Source organism: Buteo buteo, chromosome 1, assembly GCF_964188355.1.
Source record: "Buteo buteo chromosome 1, bButBut1.hap1.1, whole genome shotgun sequence".
Lineage (NCBI taxonomy): Eukaryota > Metazoa > Chordata > Aves > Accipitriformes > Accipitridae > Buteo > Buteo buteo.
The window spans coordinates 35,312,418-35,337,318 of record NC_134171.1 but is presented as its reverse complement, the minus strand read 5'-3'; the positions used below and the strand labels follow the sequence as shown (position 1 = coordinate 35,337,318).

Below are 24,901 nucleotides of genomic sequence, written 5' to 3'. Positions count from 1 at the left end.
TCTGGGGAACTGTAAGTATACATTTTAAATTGGGGAGCTAGTTTGCATACTACCATTACAATTCTTACTGGGTGCAACAAAAAGCTTGTACTTTATGCATGTCTCACTCTCCTGTCTCAGTCAGGAAGAAATTAGGTGTTTTGATTGAAAGCTCTTAGAAAAATAAATGCAATAACTCTCTTTTGAATTGACACTAACAGATCCATTTTTAAATGGTTAATCCAATATAGATTAGAAATTATATAATCATAATTCATAAACAGCTCATAAACATACATACAATGGTATTACCAGCTATTATTAGTAGATGCCATACTAAGTACCTGTTCCACTTTCTTTAAGACTTACTGCAATCCTGCTATTAACTGTCATGCTTCCAACATTCCTCCTCAAAAGCAATAAAGCAAATTATTATAATATGAAAGAATCAAAGGTGGAAAGAAATACAAATTTGCCCACTCAATATGATTGTGTTCACATAAAAATAAAAATATTCAGTAATTTAATTCAAACAATACAACATTCACTGACTTTTAAGTGAAATAGCTCATTAGTCACTCCCTAAAGCATCCATTTTTTGTCCATCTCATTGCTTTCTCAGACAAAACATATCCAAATGCATCCAATGAAATATGGAAACTAGCAACTACCAGTAGTTTGATAATTAGGTTTCAATGTCTTTGACCTTGTTACAAGGTAATTATGAAACGTAAAAAAAAAAAAGAAAAGAAAAGAAAAGAAAAATTCACATGCAAATAAACCACACCCACAAGAAACAGTGAAATATTACCAATTTACTTTCTATCATACATACCAGAGAAAACACTGTATATTGTGAGCTCCAAAGCACGAAACCCAGTACTTGTTTACTGTTACATAATCCTTTGCTTTACATAAGTGTTGCTAAAAGTACCAATCTTTTCTGATCCTCAGTGCAGTAGCTCTAGGGGTAAGTGGTGAGATTAACTATAGAATCCCAGGATGGGTGTTCTGAATAGCTATCAAATTCTGCCAACTCCAACTCCTTCCATCTAACCATATTAAAATGCCTTGGAACTCTACCATTTTGTCAATTACTTTTGTATTTAATTACAAGCTATTTTGCAAGAAGTTAAGCAGATATGAAGTAGTTAGCATAACTTACATATTTGCCTACAGTTCTATTCAGGTCGAGCATGGAAGTTGTGCAATTAGTCTTCGCTCTAATTCTTTCCTGCAAATAACATTATGATAACTATTTTTATTCCACCTGGCCAGCTCATATGTACAGCAGGTTTTTTTCATTACATGGACACTCCAAAACTAAAGAAAATAGTATTTCATTTGCTTTAATGAAAAGCCAGGTATATCTGAAAAGATTACAAAATGTCCTGTGATGTAGTGTTATATATTCTGCTCCAAAAAGTGAAACAACTTCTGCATGGAAAGAAAAACTTAGCAATGCTTCTTTAACTAAGTTATTTTATAATTAGTTAAAATAAGAAAGATGTTTTTAATTGCCAGTGAAGATTTACTGAAGGGGTTACTCAAAAACTGATCACTGTGAGAAGCACACATAACTACTTCAGCTAATAGCATTTTTGAAAAACAGATCAGTCAATCAATAGTTCTTATCATGAAAAGAAATCTCTTCTTTTTGTGAAAGATGAACTATATCCTACATAGGTCCACATCAGTCAGTTTCACCATCTACAAATTCAGGATTATTGCACAAGGACACAAGACATCTTAGTCTGGAGCCTATAAAATTCTAGAAATGAATTAGCTACTTCCAGAGCACAGAAAGCAGTATTTTACTTGACATGGGTTACATGTAGGTTATTGCTATTTATAATCTGTATTACTATTATGTGTGGGAGTTCTAATCATGGACCACAATACCACAGTGTTAAATTCTATAGAGACAGAAAAAAGATGGATCCTTGACCTGGAGAGGAGACAATAACATACTATCAGCTGAAACCTATTTTAACACTCACTGCATATTTTAAGAATCCCAACACTAGCCTTTCCTTGACTCAGGACTGAAGGCCATTACAGTCCTCTATTTGCCTTTGGGGCTGCACAGCAGCCCAAAGTAAGAAACCTAACTAACACACACTCAACTCTTACTCTGTCACTTTCAATGTCACAGTGGGATACAGTTAAAGACTTGATTCATATTCCAGCCCTATCTCCCCTTTGACTGGAAGGGAAACCTGGGGCCCTATGAAGGTTTCTCTCCCTTTGACAAATACCTTACAGTGGGATAGCCTCACAAGGTCCAAGGGTAACATACCCTGCACAAGCAAACAAGACAGGATTTGATCCCACTAATTCTGTCAAAAGTATTCTTCAGCTGAGCCCTATTTTAAATAATTGAGGGAGATAAAGTACACTGTGTTATAAACTACAACAATAACTAGTGTCTTTTAAAGTGATTTTTCAACTCCTTAACATCCCAATCCTAGTGAAAGCGCTTTCACCCCAAATAAGATCTATTCAGGTTAAACGTATTTGATTTCTAATAGACAGAAGAGAGACTTAGGAAGCTACGAACCTGATAACATCAGTCAAAACTCATCTTGATCACTGCATTAGTGCCTAGTGCAGACTGACATTTCAAACCAAACATGTACAGGAAAAACAAGACTGCCCATTAGATCACATGAAATCCAGCATCCTATTTAATAGGGAGACAATATACATGAGCTAGCTATTTAATGTGAATTGAACTATACTTGAGTGCACTCTGCGAACATGACAGAAAACAGCCAAAGAGGTTTCCCTTCTCCTCTTCTCTGCCCACCTCTCCTCTTCCTCTTCTCTCTATGTTTGTCTATCTAGCATTACAATTTTAACAGTAATAGACATCAGTGATCCCTGTGATCTTAACTATATTTTAAAAAATTTTTTCTCCTGATGAACGTAAATCAGAGGGATATTCTTTTCCTCTCAGTGCTCATATTCTGAAATATAATTATTTAATTATTTCCATTTGGGGTTTTGTTGTTTCCCCCCCCCACCTCCTTTAACACATAGCTGAGAAGGACTCCACACCGCACTGCTTGCTTCTACAGTATGCATGCTGCAATAAAGGCAGGTAAGAAACTCTCTTGACAGAAAAACTTTATTAGCTTTCTATTAAGTGTTCCTTATCACTTCACCATCTAGTGTCTTGAGCTCCCTCAAGCTCCCTTTCTAACATAAATGAGATCAGCAGTAAGGTACTGACATGGAAAACTATAAACTGTCTCAAGACTAGTCACCATCTCCTGCTGCACTGATTCTTCTATCAATTAAATAGGAATAAAGATGTTTCTTCATCTCAAAACTTAGGTAAGGAAGGCATGCAAGTGTTTTTAAAACAAAGTTTGGAAAATTATGCATAATGACAGAAGGCAGAGCACAGCAGGAAAGAACCGGAAGAAAGAGGAAGAGAAAATGAGCTACAGAAAAAATAAGGAAAAAGCAACCAAAAATAGTTGGCCAATTATAAAGACTAAATGAATGTAGGTAGAGTTTATGTTCACTTGCAATTTGAGCACTGCAGTCACTCAGTTCTTTCCACTCAATTCACAAGCAATTTTACTCCCATTTTTATCAACATCACTGATGGAGACAATATGAAATATAAAAGTAGCAAGCAAACAGTACTTTTCAAAACCAGAAAGCCCAAGGAAGAAGATAAAAGAGTGGAAAATTTTTCCTTTTGTATTATGTGTAAGCAGAGAAAGACAAATAAAAATAAAGCACACACACAGAGAGTTTCTGTATTCACTTTATAGGACTTTGCAGTTGAATTTTTCTTGTTTTACTTCTTAGGCTGCCTTTGTTCTAAAACCAATGCTTCTGTAAATATAGTATTTAGATACAGGTTTTAACTATGCTAAAGATCTTCTGTTGCTGTAGCTACTTCATATGTCCCTCTTGGCAATGTCTTCACAAGCAGATGCAGCACATGCTGACAAAGAAGTTATTGTCAGAAATAACCCAAATAACATACCTGTGCTTGCACTCAGAGATTTGCTGATACAGCAATTACAGCTGATACAGCATGCAAGTCTTTCATACCCTGAGCTGAAACAACTATGAAACAGAATGAAGGCCATAGTGTCAACCCAGCCTTCAAAACATATTTTTCACCCAATTTTTGCTCCTTTAAATCCCTGAAATTCCCTCCATGAATGAGCAAGAGCTAAATGAATAAGGCTTCTATTGCTCCCTTCTCCTTACTGGGTTTGTTACAGATTAAAGTCACTATCTACACCTTTACAGGACCTCTAGTCTAAAAACCTCTGGATTCTGAGAAGAAATTTCTGGCTGAGAGAATCAGAAGCACCTTCTGTAATTTCTACTGTGAAACAGTACCTATGTGACATATGAAAAGCTAAGCTGTGCCCAACCAGAAAAATATTATTTAATTAGAACCAAACCCTTCTTTACCATTAGGAAAGATCTGTGGAAAAAAAATCCAGTATATGTACTATTTTCTCTACATTCATTCAGAAGCAAGGGATGGCAGGCAGCCTTTACATTGTTTTCAAAATTGCTGTGTAGCTTCAGTTAAAATGGATTATTTTATTTGTTTCCTGTCTCTCTGCCCTACTCACAGTTCAGTATTTGTAATTCACAGTTACTAAAAGGTCACTTGTTTCTTGTATTTGTACTTTCCTGTTAAAACCTCAGTGTGTTTTTTCTGAAGCTTTCCAAACAGCCACTGAACTCAGACTCTTTCTTTTCATTATATAACAACCACACCTGCAAATTATCTTCCAGATTTTATATTTCTTTCAACAGCAACAGTTACTTTACAAAGATAGTCCCTTTTGACTGTGGGACAAATGAGTTTGCAGTTAATAAATGGCTTGCATTACTTAGACTAACACTACCCGCAAAAATAAAAAGCCTGACAAAAAACCCTACGCATCAAAATTGGAAGACTGAGACTGCTAAAAACAGCTTGGATGAAACTAAGCTAAAAATATGTATTTTTACTGTATATTTACTGCATTACAAAAACAAACGGGTGTTGACCAGTCTAGAGTGGAGCTACTCTAAAATAAACCTTCTCAAAATGTGCACAATGCAGACGTCAGGTACTTTGAACTAACTGCTTAACTCTCAAATCCTCTTCTACTTGTTTGTATAACTTACTAATATTGACACAGCTCAAGATACCAGGTTAACTCTAACTATTGTGAAAGCATGGCTACAATGTTAAACCAAAGATCTTGGTTTTGCCTGGTGTATTGGTTTTGTGTGGCAAGGTTTTGGTAGCGGGGGGGGGGGTTACAGGGGTGGCTTCTGTAAGAAGCTGCTGGAAGATTCCCCTGTGTTCGAGAGAGCCCATACCAGCCGGCTCTAAGACAGACCCGCCATCGGCCAAGGCCGAGCCAATCAGTGATAGTGGTAACGCCTCTGGGATAACATTTTTAAGAAGGAAAAAAGTTGGGAGAGTGAGAAACAGCCGCCGGAGAGAGGAGCGAGAACATGTAAGAGAAACAACCCTGCGGACACCAAGGTCAGTGAAGAAGGAGGGGGAGGAGATGCTCCAGGTGCCGGAGCAGAGATTCCCCTGCAGCCCGTGGGGAAGACCATGGTGAGGCAGGCTGTCCCCCTGCAGTCCAGGGAGGTCCACGGTGGAGCAGATATCCACCTGCAGCCCGTGGAGGACCCCACGCCGGAGCAGGTGGGTTCCCGAAGGAGGCTGTGACCCCGTGGGAACCCTGAGCTGGAGCAGGTTCCTGGCAGGACCTGCGGATCTGTGGAGAGAGGAGCCCACGGAGCAGGTTTTCTGGAAGGACTTGTGACCCCGTGGGGGACCCGTGCTGGAGCAGTGTGCCTCTTAAGGACTGCACACCGTGGAAAGGACCCATGCTGGAGCAGTTTGTGAAGAACTGCAGCCCGTGGGAATGGCCCACGTTGGAGAAGTTTGTGGAGGACTGTCTCCCGTGGGTGGGACCCCCCGGTGGAGCAGGGGAAGAGTGTGATGAATCCTCCCCTTGAGGAGGATGAAGCGGCAGAAAATAACGTGTGATGACCGTAAACCCCATCCCTGTCCCCCTTGTGCCGCTGGGGGGGGGCTTGGTGGAGAAATCCAGGAGTGAAGTTGTGCCTGGGAAGAAGGGAGGGGTGGTGGGAAGGTGTTCTGAGATTTCGTTTTATTTCTCATTACCTTACTCTGGTTGATTTGTAATAAATTGAGCTAATTTTCCCTAAGCTGAGTCTGTTTTGCCCGTGACAGTAATTAGTGAATGATCTCTCCTGTCCTTATCTTGACCCACAAGTTTTTTGTTGTATTTTTCTCTCCCCTGTCCAGCTGAGGATGGGGGAGTGATAGAATGGCTTTGGTGGGCAACTGGTGTCCAGCCAGGGTCAACCCATCTCACCTGGTTTATGTATTTATGCAGGTAAGTTGATTCATTCTTATGTAAAATAAAACACTGTATTGTACTTACCAGTTTTGGGGTTTATTGAAAAGAATCCCTGTGGATTTCCACTTGTAATCTTGTAGGTTAACTTTTCACTTGAGCTAGAATCTGGATCAAATGCCTCAATTTGAATGACGGATACATCTTTAGGTGAGTTTTCCATGACCTCTGGGTAATAAACTGGTTCTGTGGTCTGAGGAGCATTATCATTAACATCCCCAACTTCTATGTAGATTTCAATGAAAGATGATAAAGGCACAACACCTTGGTCTGTTGCATAAACAGTTAACCAGTAATGTGAAGTAGTCTCACGATCCAGGCGATCTGCAGTCTCAATAATACCTGTTTAATAGGAATAAAGATAAATAGAAAATGCTCAATAAATATGCAGAAGTGTGTAAAAATAGAGTAAGCAACAAGCTTAAATAAATGAATAAATAAAAATGAATACAAGTTCAAAATAACTGACATTGATTCTACAATCTCTGTTAATATACACAGACAAACATATTGAGGCTAACCTGAAGCCACAAAAAATTACTACAACAGTTTTCAGCAATTATGCATTACAGATATTAAAACAATATATTACTTAATTTCCTTTCCAACATCCTTTGAGATTTATCAGATCAATTAGCACTATTCATAAAAGCTATTTTGCCTAAAAGATTAAATATAATGAGTAATTCACAGTCTTCTGGGACTTGAATGACCCCCTTTACTCCTCTCTGATTATAGTGAATTTTATACCATATTAAACTATCTGATTTAGATGCCAAACTCTTGCACTGTTTACCATTCTTCATATTAATGAGCAGCTACTTAGATGTGAAACATTCTTATCTGTGTGCCCAAATGAATTATTTAACTGAATTTTCTTAACGTGCTTAGTGGGTTCACACAGACATTTCACAGAAAAGAAAACAAAAGTTACACCTGAAGCTAATCTTTGTAGCAGTAGGACCAACCAATGGCTGCCATTACTCTCTCTGGCAATGGAAAGCAGCGCTTAGCTCAATTTTACACACATAAAATGAATTACCATTTAAGGAACAGCTACACAATTCACAAACTTAATAAAAATCTGTCTGCTGAGCCTACAGGAGCTTGTCTGAGCCAGAACTAAATAGAGAATGAAGAACTCAAGTTTTTATCCACTCTGAAGGAAACAGAGATCTATTTTTTATAAGCAGCTCACAGGTACAGTCATGCTATGCATGTGTCAAAGGCAATGTGAGGTGGTGTAACCTATATGATGGGGGATGAATATTAAACAGATTAACGGAGCCATGGCACAATAAAACTTTTCACTTTCCTCTTCCTGATCCAGTTGCTCTTACGGGTTGTCTGATTTGAGATATTTTCTAAATAGAACTTAAAATGAACCTGATATGTGTCAGGGTGAGGACAGAGCAAGCCCTTGTAACCATTTCTGTGGAAATCTTGAAGGGCTTTGTCATACATAACATACTTACTGTTTGTTATACTGACACACACCAGGCCTAATCGGGATTGGAGCCGAGATGAGTCAAACTATCACCATGACAGCTGGTTTTGGACTCTGAATACAGCCACATATCCTGACTATGTGTGATGCGGTCCTTCTCCTGAGCTCATCTGCTGCACACAACATATATATACCATCAGTAAAACAGGACCTCAATAAAACTATGCCACTGTACTTTTACAGGAGTTCTTCGGGAGAGGAATTAACTCTAAGTATCATTTCCTTCACATGCTCCAGACACTTTTTTAATGCATTATACCAGCTGAGCAAAATGAGATAAATATTGATGAATTACTCATTTATCCATTACTATTTTTGCCTTGTGGGAAGTTGCATAAAGGTCTGATGATGATCATTTGAAATTTTAAGATGTCAGTAAGATCACTTCAGAAGGTCTGGAGGGGATAGCATCTAATGCTTAGACCTGCAAAATACCCATATATAACATTTCAAACGACACAGCATTTCAGAACTACCACCAGATGTCAGTGTGGAAATTGGTTTTATATATTGTCAAAGGCTTCAGAAATGGGATAAAAAGGAGGGGTGCTGCAAATACATGCATTACATATAGTCTATAAAGTTTTCTTGAAAGCAAACTGGTGGCTTTATAATTTCCCTCCCCCAACCCTGCAGAGGAACATCATCAAAAACTAAGCCAAGGTGTTAATTTTAAGCGTACTGGCATTTCACATTTCCAGTCTCTTCACCTCAGTATTTATATTTTGCTTGATGGCAGTTTTATTATTAAAATAATAATCCCATGTAGTCACTGGATTTGTGCTGTGGTTACCGGCATAGTTTCTGATTGTTAATGTACATAAATTTGCTCTTAAAAATGGACATGCAGCCTTGAGCACCCAGGTACCTGGATTCTATTTTTGTAACTCACTCACATTACACCTTTTGCACCTCTCTACTTCAGCCAGGAGACCTGCTTTGGAGTAAATATGTTAATTACTATGGCCTCTCTTTTAAACCTAAATGATGGATGTGGCATGCAAGCGTTTCATCTTAAGTCTGGGTAGACTCCACGTATGCCTTGGAAAATTTTGTAAAACCTTCATGTCCTACCAAACACAAGACTAGACTGTATTAATTACCTTTTAGCAAGGCTTCCAGCAACACTACTCTGTTGCTTGCAATCCGTGCAGAACACAGCGGACAGGCTTATGTGCTGAATTGAGCAACTGTTATCATTTTACACCTGTCCTGCTTTCTTAACAATAGCTACAGCAGAAGTGGCACATTAATTTTAAGATAGCCTTGCCTGATTTTAAAGAAACATAAAAAGAGACCCTTGTGGTAATGGAGCTCTCCTCCTGCAATCTGCTCACCTGGCATTTACAAATTCTACCACCTTAGTTATCAAAGCCTACCTCAAGGAAAAAGAAGACTGAACCTATTTTGCTTTTGTGGCCAATCAGTTCTCAAGTGTCCATTCTCTTCACATACTTCACAAGGGACAAAGGGGAAAAAAGTACCACACCAAAAAGCCAGTAACAGTATCTCAAGAAGAACTATGTAAAAAGATTACAGGGATAGTGACTAACAGCACAATACAGGATACCTGGGCAACTTTATTTTTTGGTTAATTTTTAATTTCAAATTAGATCTGCACATATGACATTATTTTTGTATATTTTACACTGACTTTTGCAGAAATATTCAATGAAAGGCTCGTAATCTGTCTGATCATCTGACCACTGAACATGCCACATAACACAGATGTTTACCCAACAGGGTAGCTCTGGTTTTCAGGATGTCTCTGATTTTCTACAGGGTCAGCCACACTCTAAGCGTGCATTAGTCAAAGTAACATGAAATCTCAATCATTAAAACTACTTTTTCCATTTTTTTCATGTTTCTCACCCAACAGATCCTGAATTGTTGGGTGAATATTTTTTCCTCTATGTGCTGTTTATAATTCCAAACTGAAATAGAAAGCATCTAGGAAAACAATTTTATGATCGGTCAGATATGCAAAAGATGACTACATAACTGTTTAATACTAATCAACAGACAAATTCCTGAATGAACATTTCCTAGAGGCATAAAGGGTACTTTAAAAAAACCCTACTCCAGGTACCCTACTTAACAGTTTTAAATAGATGGAATAGACAGGTATGTATGGAAGGTGGAAAACTTATTAGAGACGGGCATCACACATAAGTGGATTACTTTGACAATGTTAAAAATGAAGACTCAAAATAACATTCCTCCAGTATAAAAGCCATGCAAAAGAAGACAGGAAGATAGGGAGCAAAAACTTCCCTTCACCCCTCACACATTGAAGGAGGCAGAAGAGAGGCCACCACACCTAGTTCTTCATCACTCAAAGCTGCAGGCACAGCGAGGGACAGGACAACTGGTCTACTAATATGACTCAGCTTTCTTCCTGCTGTTTCCACCCAGCAATAAAATGGATCAGATACTGATCTAGTACACATGCCTGGGGCCAGGGGGGAAGCTCTAGTTACCAAAACCTGAATTTCTTCTGGTTCTGCATCAGCACTTGTGTCACCAAACACAATCAACACTAAATGCACACAACTACATGGAGTACTTTTTTTTTTTCCCCTTTTAACGTTACTGTACAGTTCTGACCTTACATCAGTAATTACAAAACACCATCCTTTTCTCATTACTCTAGCTGAAATTGCTCCTGTTTCTGCAAGCTTAACATGAAATCTTTCCTGATTTTGCTATGAGAACATTAATAGCTTCATCTTTATTTTCTATGCAACGATAATGAATACAAATGCATTTAAACGTCAGTAGTCTACTATACCTTCTAATAAACACAAGCCCAAACAAGAATGTAACGAAGATGCCTTTTTTTTTTTTTTTTTTTTTTTTTTACAAAGATAACAATAGTTCTCCTACCAAACCACAGGTCTAGAACCAGTCCTTTAAGTATCATTGGTTAGTGTGCCAACCTTGTGCTTTTGCAGATGTTGACTTTGGTGATCTATTTTACATATTAGGGTTGCACAATATTGTATGGGGTCTGAAAGCCAGCACTCACAGAGTTCATAAATTCACTGGCTTCTAGTTCTAGTGGTTCTCAAGATATCACAGAGAAAAATGATGGGAACTCATATCAAAGAGAAGTAATAAAACAATCTAAGTGAAGAGTTAATTTGTTTGGACCTCACAATCAGCTTAATGGATCTACCATTAAGCATCCTGAAGATGTTGATCAGTATCACCAGTTTCAACAGTGTATTTTGGCTCCTAGAAAGTATTTTCACTTTTCTCTTCAAGTGGTGCAAAGGACATTTAGGGAGTACAGTTTAAGTGCTTCTATTATATCTTCAATGCTGTAAAAGCTCCATCTCTGCTCTAACTCCTCTCCCATTCACAGAAAAATATTTAATCAGTGAATTTCCCATCCATTCTCTACACTGAGGCAATTTGGCAATTTTAACTTTTACAAACCATTTGCTTTTTATGTAGCACGACAAGTAGAGAAATCTTCCATAGAGCACCACTAAAGAATCTTTAGCATGTATTGCAATTCCAAAGACTTGTAAATATTATTGTTCCAAAAATACAGTGAAGTGAGGATTCCAAAAACATTTTTCACTTGACTGGATATGCAATCTTGAAGCCTTTCAAGTGGTCAGGATAAAAAGAAATTCATATTCAGTCACTAACCACCAGAGGGGAGTAAAAAGAGCGCTGATGAAATGTTTTTTAGTCCTCTGCAAGAGGACATCAAAGCTGATTTTACAATATTCATGTCTGAAGTTTTAGACTAGGTATGTACCCACTTGATGCAACAGGACTCATCTATAATTTTCATTAAAAGAAGGCAAAAGTCCTAAGTGAATACTATAGAATAGAATTTGGACAGAATTCAATATGGACGAACAGGCTGGTTTATGAATACAGCAACCGAGGAAAAAGCAGAACATTAACCCCACTCACAACAAGAACCAACATTACTTCCAATTTAAATCCCACAACCCAAGTCGCTACAACCAAAGTCACTCTTAAAACAAAAATAAACACATAAATCCACCTCAAATCTGACAGTCTTACATATGCCAATTCTATCTAATTAACAAATGCTCAGACTATAATACTCCCAATTCCCAGGGATGATCCTCCTTAAGTGTGCTTATCCATGAGAACTCTCATTAACAATATTAATGATTCTGTAATGGAAATCAAAACCTGCAATCATTTCTCAGCAAAGCATGAAAATGCAGTTTAGCAGAATTTGCCCAGGGAGTGATGTTTGAAACAAACTAAGAGAAATCCCTGGCCTGGAACATGATGCTTGAAATCTGATTACAAACTTAATTAATCTAAATTCTAATAAGCTGGGCTAATCACAAAGTTTCTTTAGCTGCTTTAAAAGCCATCTCCAGGGGAAAGAAGCCAGTATTTTAAGAACTGCATGAACAAAGGTTTTGATCATATATGACCTGCAATGAACAACCAATCCAAATCAAAGTTGAAGACGTGAATGGATTAAGCCCATTACCAACAGAGGCATGCTGTCCCTCAATGGCACTAGTCTACCAACACACTAACACAGACTGCAACTTTATCTTGAATTCTAAACAAATGGTAAGTCACTGACTGCAATATAAACTATCACTAAGGTCTGCACAATCTTTTGAATTAAAAATAATACTGGGGGAAATGCTCAGCACATACTGTAGTTTACTACTTGAATATCTGCTACCTCTAGATAGGCCACATATATTTTCTAGAAAGTTATTAATATTTATGAAATTAGCTTTTTATGTAGACAAAGGTCCAGAGAACTCCAACTCCCAGAACTTTACAGTCTTTCTGGCCAAATTTCTGCTTCACATTTTGTGGAACTTTGCTTAGTTGTTAAAACAAAGAAAGAATCACATCAGCCTCATTGATCAGTAGTTTGGTTGGTTTGTTTTGTTTTTTTTTAAGTAAAATGTTACTAAATATAGTTCTAGCTTACTTTGGCTTCTAAAGTCAAGCAATTCAAAATAGACAGTTTTTAGTTTGTTAATAAAATCTCCACACTTGCACAACCAGAATAGGCCAGAAAACCAAAAACATTTTACAAAGCTGGTGTTTTTCACTTTAACTTTTGATTTCTGCCCAGGTGTTCTTATTCAAAATAGCATCTGTTCTAACGCATACTTTGCCTTTTGGTGCAAGTTAATGACAGTGCAGTTCTTCAACACTATCCAGATCGAACACAGATGAACGCAGATGACTTCCTCAGCAGACTTCTTGTTCCTATCTGTCTCTTATATGTTCTACTTCTGTCTTTCCTACAATACACCTCTCTTTCTTAGATTATTACCTGCCATGACATGATAAGCATTTTTTCCTGAGCAGTATAAATACAGAGGCTATAGCAGAGGTGACAGGATAAAAAAAAACCAAAACAAAACCAACAACCAACCAAACAAAAAGGAAAGAGCATCTGGCATAGGAGAAGACACAGTGCTTGTCTGCTTCTCAGCAGTCCCCAGAGGCCTCAAAGAGGAACACATCCATACTCTTCTGTCCTCCTTTTCCCCTTGAGTAAATTCTAGAGGCACAGTCAAATCAGGACAGTTGGCAAGTGCAATCCTGTGTGCTGTGCATGGAGTTTTTGTGGGGTTTTTTTCTCCACTTTATGCTCCCTGTCAGACATAGTAAGAGAAAGCCAGGTGACTTCAAAAAAAAAAATAAATCAAATTTATTAATAGTTATGGCACCCACCCACAAAAGATAAAGCAGACTACAGCAGACCAGAGTGCACTATTTACAAGTACTACACCCATCTGTAGTACTCAGTATAAATTCTGATTCTATTACTAATTGTGACCAGTGTCATACATAGCTCAGATTCTTTCCACTTTTAGAACAATTAAAAAAAAAATCCTCTAGCCAATTTATCTGTATTTCTGTTAACTTCTTAACTTCTGCTAATTTCTGGCCACCACTGTAGTCTGACATGGGGAAATGCCTTGAAGCAGCAGCCACTTACAGCCACAATCCTAACATGCCATAAAGAGTTCTGTAAAGTAAAGGTTTTGAAACATGTAACCTATTGAACTCCCAAGAAAAAAATTCTTTCTTTCCCTGAGGCTGCTGTGCTACTGTAACTCAGGCCTCTACCAAGCACCAGTGCACAAGGGACAACTGAGCCTTAAGCCTACATTTCTTCTAAAATAGCATCCAATGCTAATATCAACAAAATTTAATATTATTTGATCAGTCAAGTAATAACCACTTGGTAAAACCAAAACAAACAAAGGCAGCACAATATCACACCGGTCTTTACTCTACACAAACCAGCTATCTTTAAGCACTGAAGATTTCAAGTATGTACTGCCACAGAGACAAGGAACTATTCAGCACTTAAAGTATCAGTTGAAAAGACCAAAATCTACATCCTGTGAACTCCTTACTCCTTGAAACAGTCTCCTCCTGAAGAAGGAATGGAATGATATTCCTTTTGCAGAAGTGAAATGTCAGCTTGTCCACTCTATAAACAGGGCAGAATGCCAAGAGAGGCGCTGCACTGTTGAAATACTAAAAAGACCTGCGGCAAGCAGTGTGAACTTTTAAAAAGTATATACAATCTCTCTTTTAAGAGAGGTAATATTTTTGATAAATAAACAGCTGGAAAAGTGCTGGCCTTCCTTACTTCTATCACATAAGCACTTTGAACAGGAAGCATTACGTTTTTACGCCTCCATGGAACAAAGTGCAACAGCCACTGAGAGAAATATGATTTGCGCTTCAACTCCATAGCAATATAAAGCTTATCACAACGCAAGCTACTCACACATCAGACTTCTTGCATCTGATGATTCACACAGACTAAACTATACTGTTTCAGAATATAAATAATCCTGTTGCAGCCCTGAAGGAGACCAGAAAGTTTTAGCAACTATTGCTTGCCTTTGAATCACACGTGAACAAGAGGTGTTCACTGCTCTTCTCTCTCCTCTTCTGCAGGAGCATTAATTAGGCACAGCAAGAAAGACTGTAACCTAGCAACAAACCATCAATATTGCATTTTGCATAACTCAATTCAGATTACTTGTTTGCAAACATGTCTGAGGAATATGAATGTGCATAACTAATAATTCAATCTAGTTTGAAATAGTTTCATTGTTTCCTTTCAACCAGTCAATGATTCTTCTATTTTGCCCAAGTAAAGCTGAATCTTAAATTAACACATTCTGATTTATTTTTTAAATAATTTGGTGGCTTTACATCTTACATGCATCCTGGTAAACGGTACTTTAATGTTAAAAAAACAAAAAAACCAAAGAAAACCTCACCCCACAAAAACACAACCACTCCTGAAAAATTCTGCAACAAATTATGCTTGCAGGCTATAGAGTTAAGATTGTCACATGCACCCCTGAAGCCCTTAGATAATATCATCTAACATCTGTCATCAATATAAACTTCCCTTCTAATAGTTACAACTTGTAACAGATTTAGATTTCACACATTTCTTTAGATATTCAGTAAGCTTCTATACAGTGTTCTTAATTCACTTTTATATATATATAACATTTCTTCATTGTAAGTACTGAAGAAAGGCAATGACAAACTTAAACTTTACTATTTTTGCTTCAGAGAATGCTCAGAAAAATTTCTCTCAGGAGAAGGTAGGAAAAAAATACTGAAAATAAGCTGAAAGTAACATATTGGAAATACAAGTCTTTTGTCAGCATTTATAAAGGCAGATTCCCCCCAAAATGGAATGAAATTTTATTTATAGCTCTTTGAAGTAGAAAGCTGTATACATTTCAAGTTGTGTCTTGTGTACTACCAGATAAGAAATCATGCTTAGACAGGATTGTTAAATGGAAAGCAACTCTTGTTGCTGTTTCAAGGACAAATTGCTCATTTTCTAGCAAATCAAGGATTAGACAGAACATTTTGAATAACTTATCACTAGCAGTTTCAGCAAGCTGATGGGACTGTAGTGAATTTGCACAAGTTCTTTAATTGGTAAATGCCATTTCACAGTACAGCTGCAACACCTTCAAATGTGTCAAGTCCACTACTGCTTCCTTTCTTTCCAGGGACTAGTTATTGCAAGTTTGAGGAGGTGGAAGGGCAAGAATATCACTGCAGAGCATATGTGGTCTCTAGAGCACACAGAACCCTTAACAGAGTATAGGAACCATCACCATCAGAACAGATTTGAGATTTTAGCTGAACAAAACCAAACTGAACAAAGTAAAACCACAATCATAATAAAATGATGACCTGTTTTGTATCTCAAATTTAACTTAAGTGTCTAGATGTAATGAAATACATAGCCAAATCCAGTTTTGTACCAATACCTTATGTAAATTTGATATGAGTATGAGTTTTCAAAAACTCCCAAATTCCATTAAATAACCTACTGTATTTGAAATTAAACAATTTCTGCATATGACACTAATGGAACAACAGAGAGTAGTTGGTGACACAATTGGACACTGTCAGTGTCCAGTCAAACCTGGCAGACTTGCTTTTGTAAATGCATAGAAATTACCGATGCATTCATAGTAAAACACTTTGGGGGGGGGGCAAAAACTTGGCATCCAGAGAGCCCCAGCATACGGTCAAACCCAGACCTTGACATAAAACTTAAAACACAGAACAGTGTATGCATCACTTCTGTGCTATGAGCAGGTGGCAGCAATGTGAACTGTGTTCAAGTGGAGGGAGATAAAGGGTCACTATTGATCTCTGCTACACGCAGCTTATAAACAAGATAGGTAGAGATTTGAAGAAATAGAGAATGTTCAACAGTTAAGAGCAGCTATCACTTAAATAAGCATCTAGAGATAGTATGAAGACCTAGAAGCAAAGACATGCATAGTTAAAGCTCTGCACCAAACAGACTATATTTTAAAACATTGAGAAAACAGGTTTTGCATGTCTTAGTTAAATGCGTAAAGTAGAACAAAACACAGGGCAAAAGAAAGAATTGTAAATAATTAGACTCAGTAACATTTTGCCTTCTAGTTCCTGCCACATTGCTTTCTGCACATTCGTAACAAAAGCAAGTCAAATGAACGGAAAACACAGTATTTAGACCATCTATAAAAAGAAAAAAAGTTCTGAAAACATGTTCTTAAAATTGTCTACATAAAAGATTATGCCCAGAAATTATGATTCAGTACTGGGTAGTCTGGGCTAAAAGTAATAAAACTGCTAAGGTCTACAAAGATTGTGAACTTGCTTTCAGGAAGTCAGGGGGTGGCGAGGGGGAATTTTCGCAATTAGAAGATCCCTGATGGGGTTGCCTTAGAACTCAACTGATTACTTCCAGTTCAGAAAATCTTTTGGGACAATGGCAGACAGCTCCTATTGTCAGCCTCATTTACAGTTATTTTAATAGCTCCAGCTTATTTCTGTCAGCTAGGCTGCTTGTATGTCAAGCTTTCGGACAGGCAATATAATTGCTATACAGAGGAACAGTACCATGTTGCTAAAGCTCGATATAGAGAGACATAAAAACCCCCTGATGAGTACACATTAGGGAAATGAAATGTTAACTCCTGTGCCAATAGGAAAAATTATTGTAATACAACCACGTATCATCTACATTTCTGTGAAGAGAGAGCAAGTAAAGCAAGCTTTGCTGTTAACATAAGCAGTCATTCATGATTTGAGAGAAAGTATGCTGAAATATTAGTGAAAACAGAACAAACTGCCAGCAGATTCTAGGCCAAGCATGTGGGCTCTCAAGACCCGCAAAAGCAGCTACTCTTACTGTGTTACATGAGCAAAGTTTGCAGGATCTGAATCATTGCTCCAGTCATGCATCCCCTTATTCAGGACAGATTTTTGTCTTCAGGTAAAGACACAACTGGTTTCTATGTCCCAAGAAATAAAATTACACAGTATCATAAAACTCTGTTTAAGCAAAAATACTTCGGGATAATAGTGTTACACTACTCAGTCACCCTTAAATCCTACTCTCTTACTACAGTTTCATGAACAACAGAGAATTTCTATTGAAATGTAGGTAATTCAGAAACAAGTGAAGGGTTCTACAGGTCTACTGTTTGTTTACTTATGAACATCAAAGACAAAGAAGGAAATGTATTTAGTTGTAACTTTAGAATGCATATGTATTTGCACATGCATAAGAAGTGCAAAGGATGAATTTCTATGTTCTTTGTTAAAGTTTTGTAAGACTTGCTTAGATACACACACAAATGATCACGTATATGCTCTTTAGAACTCCAGCTTCACCCTGCAAAATTCCTCTAACTTCACTGTCAGGTTTCCTGGTACTAAGGAATTGTTGACAATGTGAGTGGTTATATTACCACCCTAATAATTCAAGTGGGAAATGGGGAGCCTCTAAAGGGGAAATTCCTCTGCAAATGGCCCCAGGAATTTGAAAACTAACTGGAGTTGACAGATTAACCTAGGTCCCCCTTAGGCAGAAGAAGAGGCTACAAGGAAAATAACGAGACACATGGGAAGCCAATTATACACAAGAGCAACACATTTAATTGTACCAAAACTGTTTTGTTGATCCAGAAGGATCTAGCTGTTTAGACCTCTGCAAACTTAAAATACCTGGACAGTTCTGCAACAAGTATTCTCACTTTTTGTCTGTAAATCTCAAAATTTAATGACCATTTAAAATAAGGAGAATTGCTCCATGTATCCCAAGAATCTTTTTCCTGCATACACAGCATTTCTCTCAGATTCCCTTTTTCGTTGCAGTTTGAACAATTGCAGCCTACCTCATATTACCTCCACAAAAGTAACTTTGAAGGCCCAGCAAGTTCAACAGAGCAGTCCTACTCTTTAGTAAGAAGCAGCTACAGCTGTGCTCCACAGCAACACTGGCTCATGACTAACCCACATGCAAAAAATAGCCATTTGGCATGTGCATGTTATTTATTTTAATTCGTGTTTTGGACTGCAGCAATTTTGCTTCAAGCTTTCAGTCTCCAGATTATTTTCAGTTGCAGAAACTGCTGGTTAACAATGCCAGTTCCCAGACCAGCTCTGAGCAAGAAAAGATACTGACACCTATCAAAAGGCAAGTAGCAGGTTGAGAAGTACTGGAAATCAGGTTATTACGGCTGTTCATGCTACTGCGCCAGGTAGATATATACACCATGGCACTTAATTACTGTCAACAGAAACACTGCTCCCAAGCAGATTTATGTGTACAAAGAAGAGCTGTGTACCTGTGGGCACGCGAGTGCTAGGAGAACAAAGCAAATCAACACAGTTATGAGATTAAAGCATCCAGGATCCAGTGGCATCAAAAGACATTTTCATCCTTGTTCTGACAAAGTCAGATTTATTAACCTACAAAACCCACATTTATTTACTCAGACTTTATTTCTACTCATGTATCCAGAGGGGATTCCACACTGATTGGTACTTGTTATACTAATCTTTTTATTATTTGCCTTTGCATATGAATCAAAGTAAACAAAAGGCTATACAAAGAAATGTTTCTGAACTTGTTTGTTTCTGAGTAAAAACTTCAGGACAAGGGAGTCATGAAGGCAAAGAACTTTGGGATTAAAAAAAAAGTTCATTCTCTTTGGTTAAGATTGCTGTATCAAGTAAATGAGAAATCCTCAGTTTGAAAGCAAATTCTTACATGCACACTGAAGAATCAATACTTAGCATCTAAAAAGTAGACTTGCAACTAGAAAACTAGAAATTACTTATCAGATGGCAAGCATATTTATTTGTAAGTGCCCTGGATGCTTGTTGGGAGATGGGTTCAGTCTTTTTCACATAAATAATGGATAACTGCCTGCACGGGTTTAATCAACATTTTCAGGAAGAAAAAAAATTACTAAAGGTAGCAGAAATCAATGCAAGTTAAAAGTTTTTTAAAAAATAAATCTATAAATTTAATTCACTTTATATTTATTGCTTAATAGTAGAACCTGCAAGCATTTGGATAAACAGACCACAGAGTTTCTCTGTTAGAATTTCCATTGGAAAGCTCTTAATTATTCCCCACAGAAACATTTTTCGCTGAAGATAACTGCACCTTTGGTAACAATACCAAAGAGAATGAGTGATGTATGTAACTCCACCAAACAAGAAGTTTAATTGTCATAGAGCCATGATAAAAGTAGATGAACTCTGTTTACACTAGTACACTCAGTGTGAATGAAAGAACACAATGATATTGTAGGTAACTAGCAGACTATTTAGGCACAAAATTGATTTTGCTCCTGAACCACTGAAGACTTTTTCCTTGTTTAAGAAATCACAGAATCTGCAGCGACTAGAGATGGAGTTGCACCAGGTGACCTCAAATCTCCCTATCTGTGCATGACTGTTCTCAACAATATCTTCTCAAATGCTGACCATTCTTATGTCTGATTAGACTCAACAACTCAATTTCCAAAGGATTTTTTGATCACCCCTGGAATTACAGACATAGCCTGGCTTATATTTCTTACTCCATTTCCTCCTATCATCACATGCTGGATCAATATTCACTCCAAATTTAATCCACATAACCTACAGTAATCTTGTTCTCACTGTAATCATAACTCCCTTAACTTCTTATTAAACTTGAGTCAATGACAACGTGACAACTCATCTTTCACTAACAGTTTTTGAAACTTCTCACACTCTCCTCCCCTACCTTATCTGTATCTGGAAGGATTCAAGTCAGTCCAAAATTTCACCACAGAATTTCACTGTTCAGTATGAACATTTTTAAGCAAGCAAAAAGCTAATTGAAAAGCCCAAGTTCTAAGATTTTTTTTAATCTTTTTTTTTTTTTTTTTTTTTTTAATATTTGCAAGCACAGTTCTTGATCTCTAGGCTTCTGTACTGAACACACAAGTCCCCATTCAGAAAGCTGATTGGGAATAGTGTGAAATGGTGGGGACTATGAACTGCTTAGATTTTTTTTTTTTTTTTTTTTTTTTGAGCAATGTTTTCTCTATATCCACACACAAAGTAATCCACTTCTTAACATGTTGTCATCTCTTCTTATACACTTTTTACTTTAAAATGGTCTGGACAAACCCAGGCAACAAATATTACTGCACTAGCTAGTAGCACAGGTATGGAAGCACATACGCATAACCCGACATCAAAGAGAGAGGCATAGGTAATTTTTCCATTTCTGATTAATCTGCTAAAAGTGGTACTGCAATATTCAAACTACCTTGAAAGTGAACTATGATACCAGACTTCTTATGCAAAGACATAGTCATCTTTCCCTTCCTCCCCAAAGTAATTAACATTCCTTGCACAGGCAGCTGGACATTTGTTAATCATTAACTGTTTTGTGTAATAAAGACAGGGAGAGAAACTGTTAGCCATTCCTCACAATGCTACACTAAAAAAATCTTTAAGACAGAAGATTTAGTGAATAGTGTAAAATTATTTACAGAAACAAAAAACCTGTTGTATTATCATAGCATATTCAATATTTTGCTGACAATATCTGGTTTTGTGAGCAAGACTTCCATGTTCAAACCTAAGTAATTAACTCAGGAATTGAATCAATAAAAACCCACCACTTTTAACTAAAACAGAAAGAAAGAGGTATCTTTTAAAAAGACAAACTATGCTGTTAATCTCTTGGGTAGTAAAATAATACATACGACCAGAATTGCAACACCAAATATAATAGAGGCATAACCAATGCACACATTCCAATCTTATCTAGAATCACTTTGATTCACTCTACCTTGCTTTCATTACAGGAAGGGCACAGCAAGGGCATTCCTCTCAGATCAAACAGAAAATTCCACAGACAGAAGTTTCCACATGTCTGATTCGTTGCAGATTAAACCCTTATCATTAGACAGAAATCTTTAATTTTCATAGAGACAGGATATACCCTGTCATGGTAAATCTATAGGAAAAAGTGGTTTTGGTTTTTTTTTTGTTTGTTTGTTTGTTATGAGGGGCTTTTTTTGGGGGGGGTAAAAAAAAAAAATATCTGTAGAATGGACATGTATTCCCCATGAAAGAGCTATGCATGTCACCCTCACAGCTTTGCAGAAAGGGAGGGGACAAGGTACCAGCATTAAAGATCACATACATAATTCCATTCATACATTCCATCATAAGCTTCTTTGTACTGCAAGTCTTCCAAGCTGAACTACCAAACTCTCTCTGTGCATAAATAAAGCCAGGACTACAGACAACACATGTCAGGAGAAGTCTGTATACATTTTTAGCACGTTATTCATTCATTCTGTATTCATTTTTAGCACATTATGTTACCAAAATCTTCAATTCTTTACCCACATGACTGGAGCATTTCTGTAATGCTCATTTACATTTACCAGGAACGCTAAAATCAGAAAGCTATTCTGTCACTACACTTCTTACATTTTGTAATTTTTAATATAATAATCTTTTAATCCTTAAGTCCTGTACAAAATACAAATAAACACACTATGATCAGCAACTTCAAAACCAAAACTCAGGATTATTTTTTTTTTTTTTGGTGTATAAAGACAGTTTCAGGCTTTTTGCATCAGCAAAATAAAAATGGCCTTTTGTATAAGCACCCAAAGTGATTGATTTAAGAAACATGAAGATTTTGTAAGCAATCCATGTCAGTGAGGATTATCATAAGAAACAGATTGGGCAATAGAACAGTACAACTACTGAATTTTCTGTGTGTAACCTTCCCTCTCATATAGGCAGATATTCAGTTCTGGTACCAGCAATGCCACACTGACAAGCCTGCACAGATGCAGAACTCTGAGCTGAAAAACTATCAATGATCACCACTACTGGTAGGTCAAGACAATTTATATCCACTAGCTCAGCAGTTTGCTCTTTAACCCTAATGCCTATCAAAATTTTGCAGCTCTTTATAAGAATCATGAGTGTATTGATTTAACCTTGTTCACAAATAATTTAAAATGAAATAGAAGCAGCTATTAGAAGAGTGGATAGAACACAAGGAGTTTGGGGAAACCTCATTTCTGAATCAAGAAATTATCTATTGCAGTCCTGTTGCTAGATTCTTTGGACACTTCTGTCTTCCCCAAAATCCCTCTTTGATGGCACTGGAATGCTAGAGATTTTCTTTTGTTGAGCCATATGCAGACTGATTAATTGAAAATTAATTTTTGGTCGCATTCAGATGACCAGTGTAATCAAGTCACAGATGCAATAAGACTGATACACTGATTACAAAATGGGCCTGCAAACCATAGTTTCAGCAAGACCCAAAACTTTTTTAAATCCAAGTTCTAAAGCTGCAACTACTGCATGTTGTAAGTTGTGGAAGTTTGCCAAACACACATGTAGGTTCGTTCTTTGTTAAATATGTCCAAATGCTGTATGATTAAAGTTTAAAATCTTCAAAGAACAAACATTACGCAATCATTTCAAACTCCCCTCCTTTGACCTTAATATGTACTTCAAAAGCTAAGCAGATGCTTAGTAGGAAATAAATCCCCAACTCAACAGATGTACCAATAGCGATAAGGCAAGTTGCACCTTCCATAGCTATTGGCAACCCATCCCTTTTATTATTCCTCTGCTCACAAGCACTTTTCAAGTCAATGAGAGGCCTAGGCAAGTTAATAGGTCCTTAATATGTACTCTGCTGCCTGAATTGATTGCTGTTTATAAGGTAATCTTTGGGACCGCATGTGGCTCAGCCTCAGTTCATCTCCTACAGAGACACAGCCCCCAGGCAGCTCTGTTTTCATCAGACCAAGTTGTAACCCAATCGACGCCTTTCACAGCAAAACAATCCCTTACTTTAAGCATCCCTGCAGAAGAGGAGGGAAGCCCCAGCTTTTGTATGGGATCTCTATTTGGCAGCTAAGGTGATGTTTTACTCAGCAGGATACCTAAGAAAACTCTCAAACTACTTTGGAAGATCCCCATGCCAACAGCAAAACACAAGATGAATTTGTTTGTCTAAAACTAATTCAGCTTCTTCCAAAGACACACTCTAAAAGCTACATTAACAACCAAATAGCACTTTGCAGTTACCACCATCACAAATGCAAATTATATAGTTTCCTTCTACCCTAAGAAAGGTAATCAGGTAGCTCCAGGCAGCTCAGGACCTTGGTCCAAACCCAGGCCTCCTTAACCTCTGTCAAACTCAAACTCAACATTAGCTCTAAATGCCAGGCTTAGCTCTAGAACTTTTGATGCTCCTGAAAAGAAACGTGAATGCAACAGCATCACCCCACAGGTTAGCCCAGCGGCACCATCAGTTCCACACCTTAGCCTGAAGGTAATCACACCCTGAGTACAGTAGTGCAAAGCTGCAAGCCCTAGTCAAGACCAGATGGTCCCTGACAGGTTAACCAGGTAGCCTCTTCTGAACTTGAGTACTTACATACACATGACTGAGTTCAGATGTCAAGCAGCCAGGCTATCGGTACCAGCAATAAAGCAAAATAACACACCCCCGAAAGTCAGTCATCTCCTAGGAAAGAGCTTTATGGATTGATTTTTTGGATAGCAGCAAATTTAGGTCTTGTCCTCAGTCTTAACTGATAGCAGGTCTCTGGCTCTGACCTTTATTTCTTTAAACAGACACAAATTGTGCTGAACTGGGTCTATACTTCTTCAAAAAAAAGTTTTCAAATTTCTCCTAATACCAGAGGGGATCTAAAGATAACAGTTATTCTTAGTAAGCTGCTATTACAGCTATTTGCACTGCCTCATAAAAGAGACTCTAAGTGCCAAATGCATCATTTTTAAAACCATAACAAATTGGTGGAAAATATATTTTAGTTGCATGAAATTCTAAGCAAATGTTTTTTAAACTCAAATTATTACTCAATTTAGACACAGTTAATTTTTTTTTTAACGGAACTAATTTTTTCTTGCATAATGGCCCGAGTTTGACTTAACACCCTCAAGAAAAATGCCATAAGAAACAGAATGAAACCATACAGAACTTCCTCTGTGTGAACTTCACTCTTATTTTCTGAACACACTCAAACCAAGTGGTTATCATTAACTAGAAAGCAGACAATAAAATAATACCCCATTTTAAAAATAGTCTACACAACAATTT

At 37.4% G+C, this 24,901-nt stretch overlaps 1 protein-coding gene across 5 annotated transcripts in view; it reads right to left on the bottom strand.

Moving 5' to 3' along the window:
* The window catches only part of FAT1 (FAT atypical cadherin 1), a 114,574-nt gene that overhangs the window by 68,789 nt on the left and 20,884 nt on the right, over nucleotides 1-24,901 (bottom strand). For 4 of the 5 annotated variants that reach the window (XM_075027088.1, XM_075027098.1, XM_075027117.1 and 1 more), the window contains exon 3: nucleotides 6,441-6,755. In XM_075027088.1, coding sequence (XP_074883189.1) covers nucleotides 6,441-6,755 — 315 coding nt within the window. Of the gene's footprint in view, nucleotides 1-1,170; nucleotides 1,214-6,440; nucleotides 6,756-24,901 lie in introns of those variants that run through there. The other variant, XM_075027122.1, reaches the window with a different exon arrangement.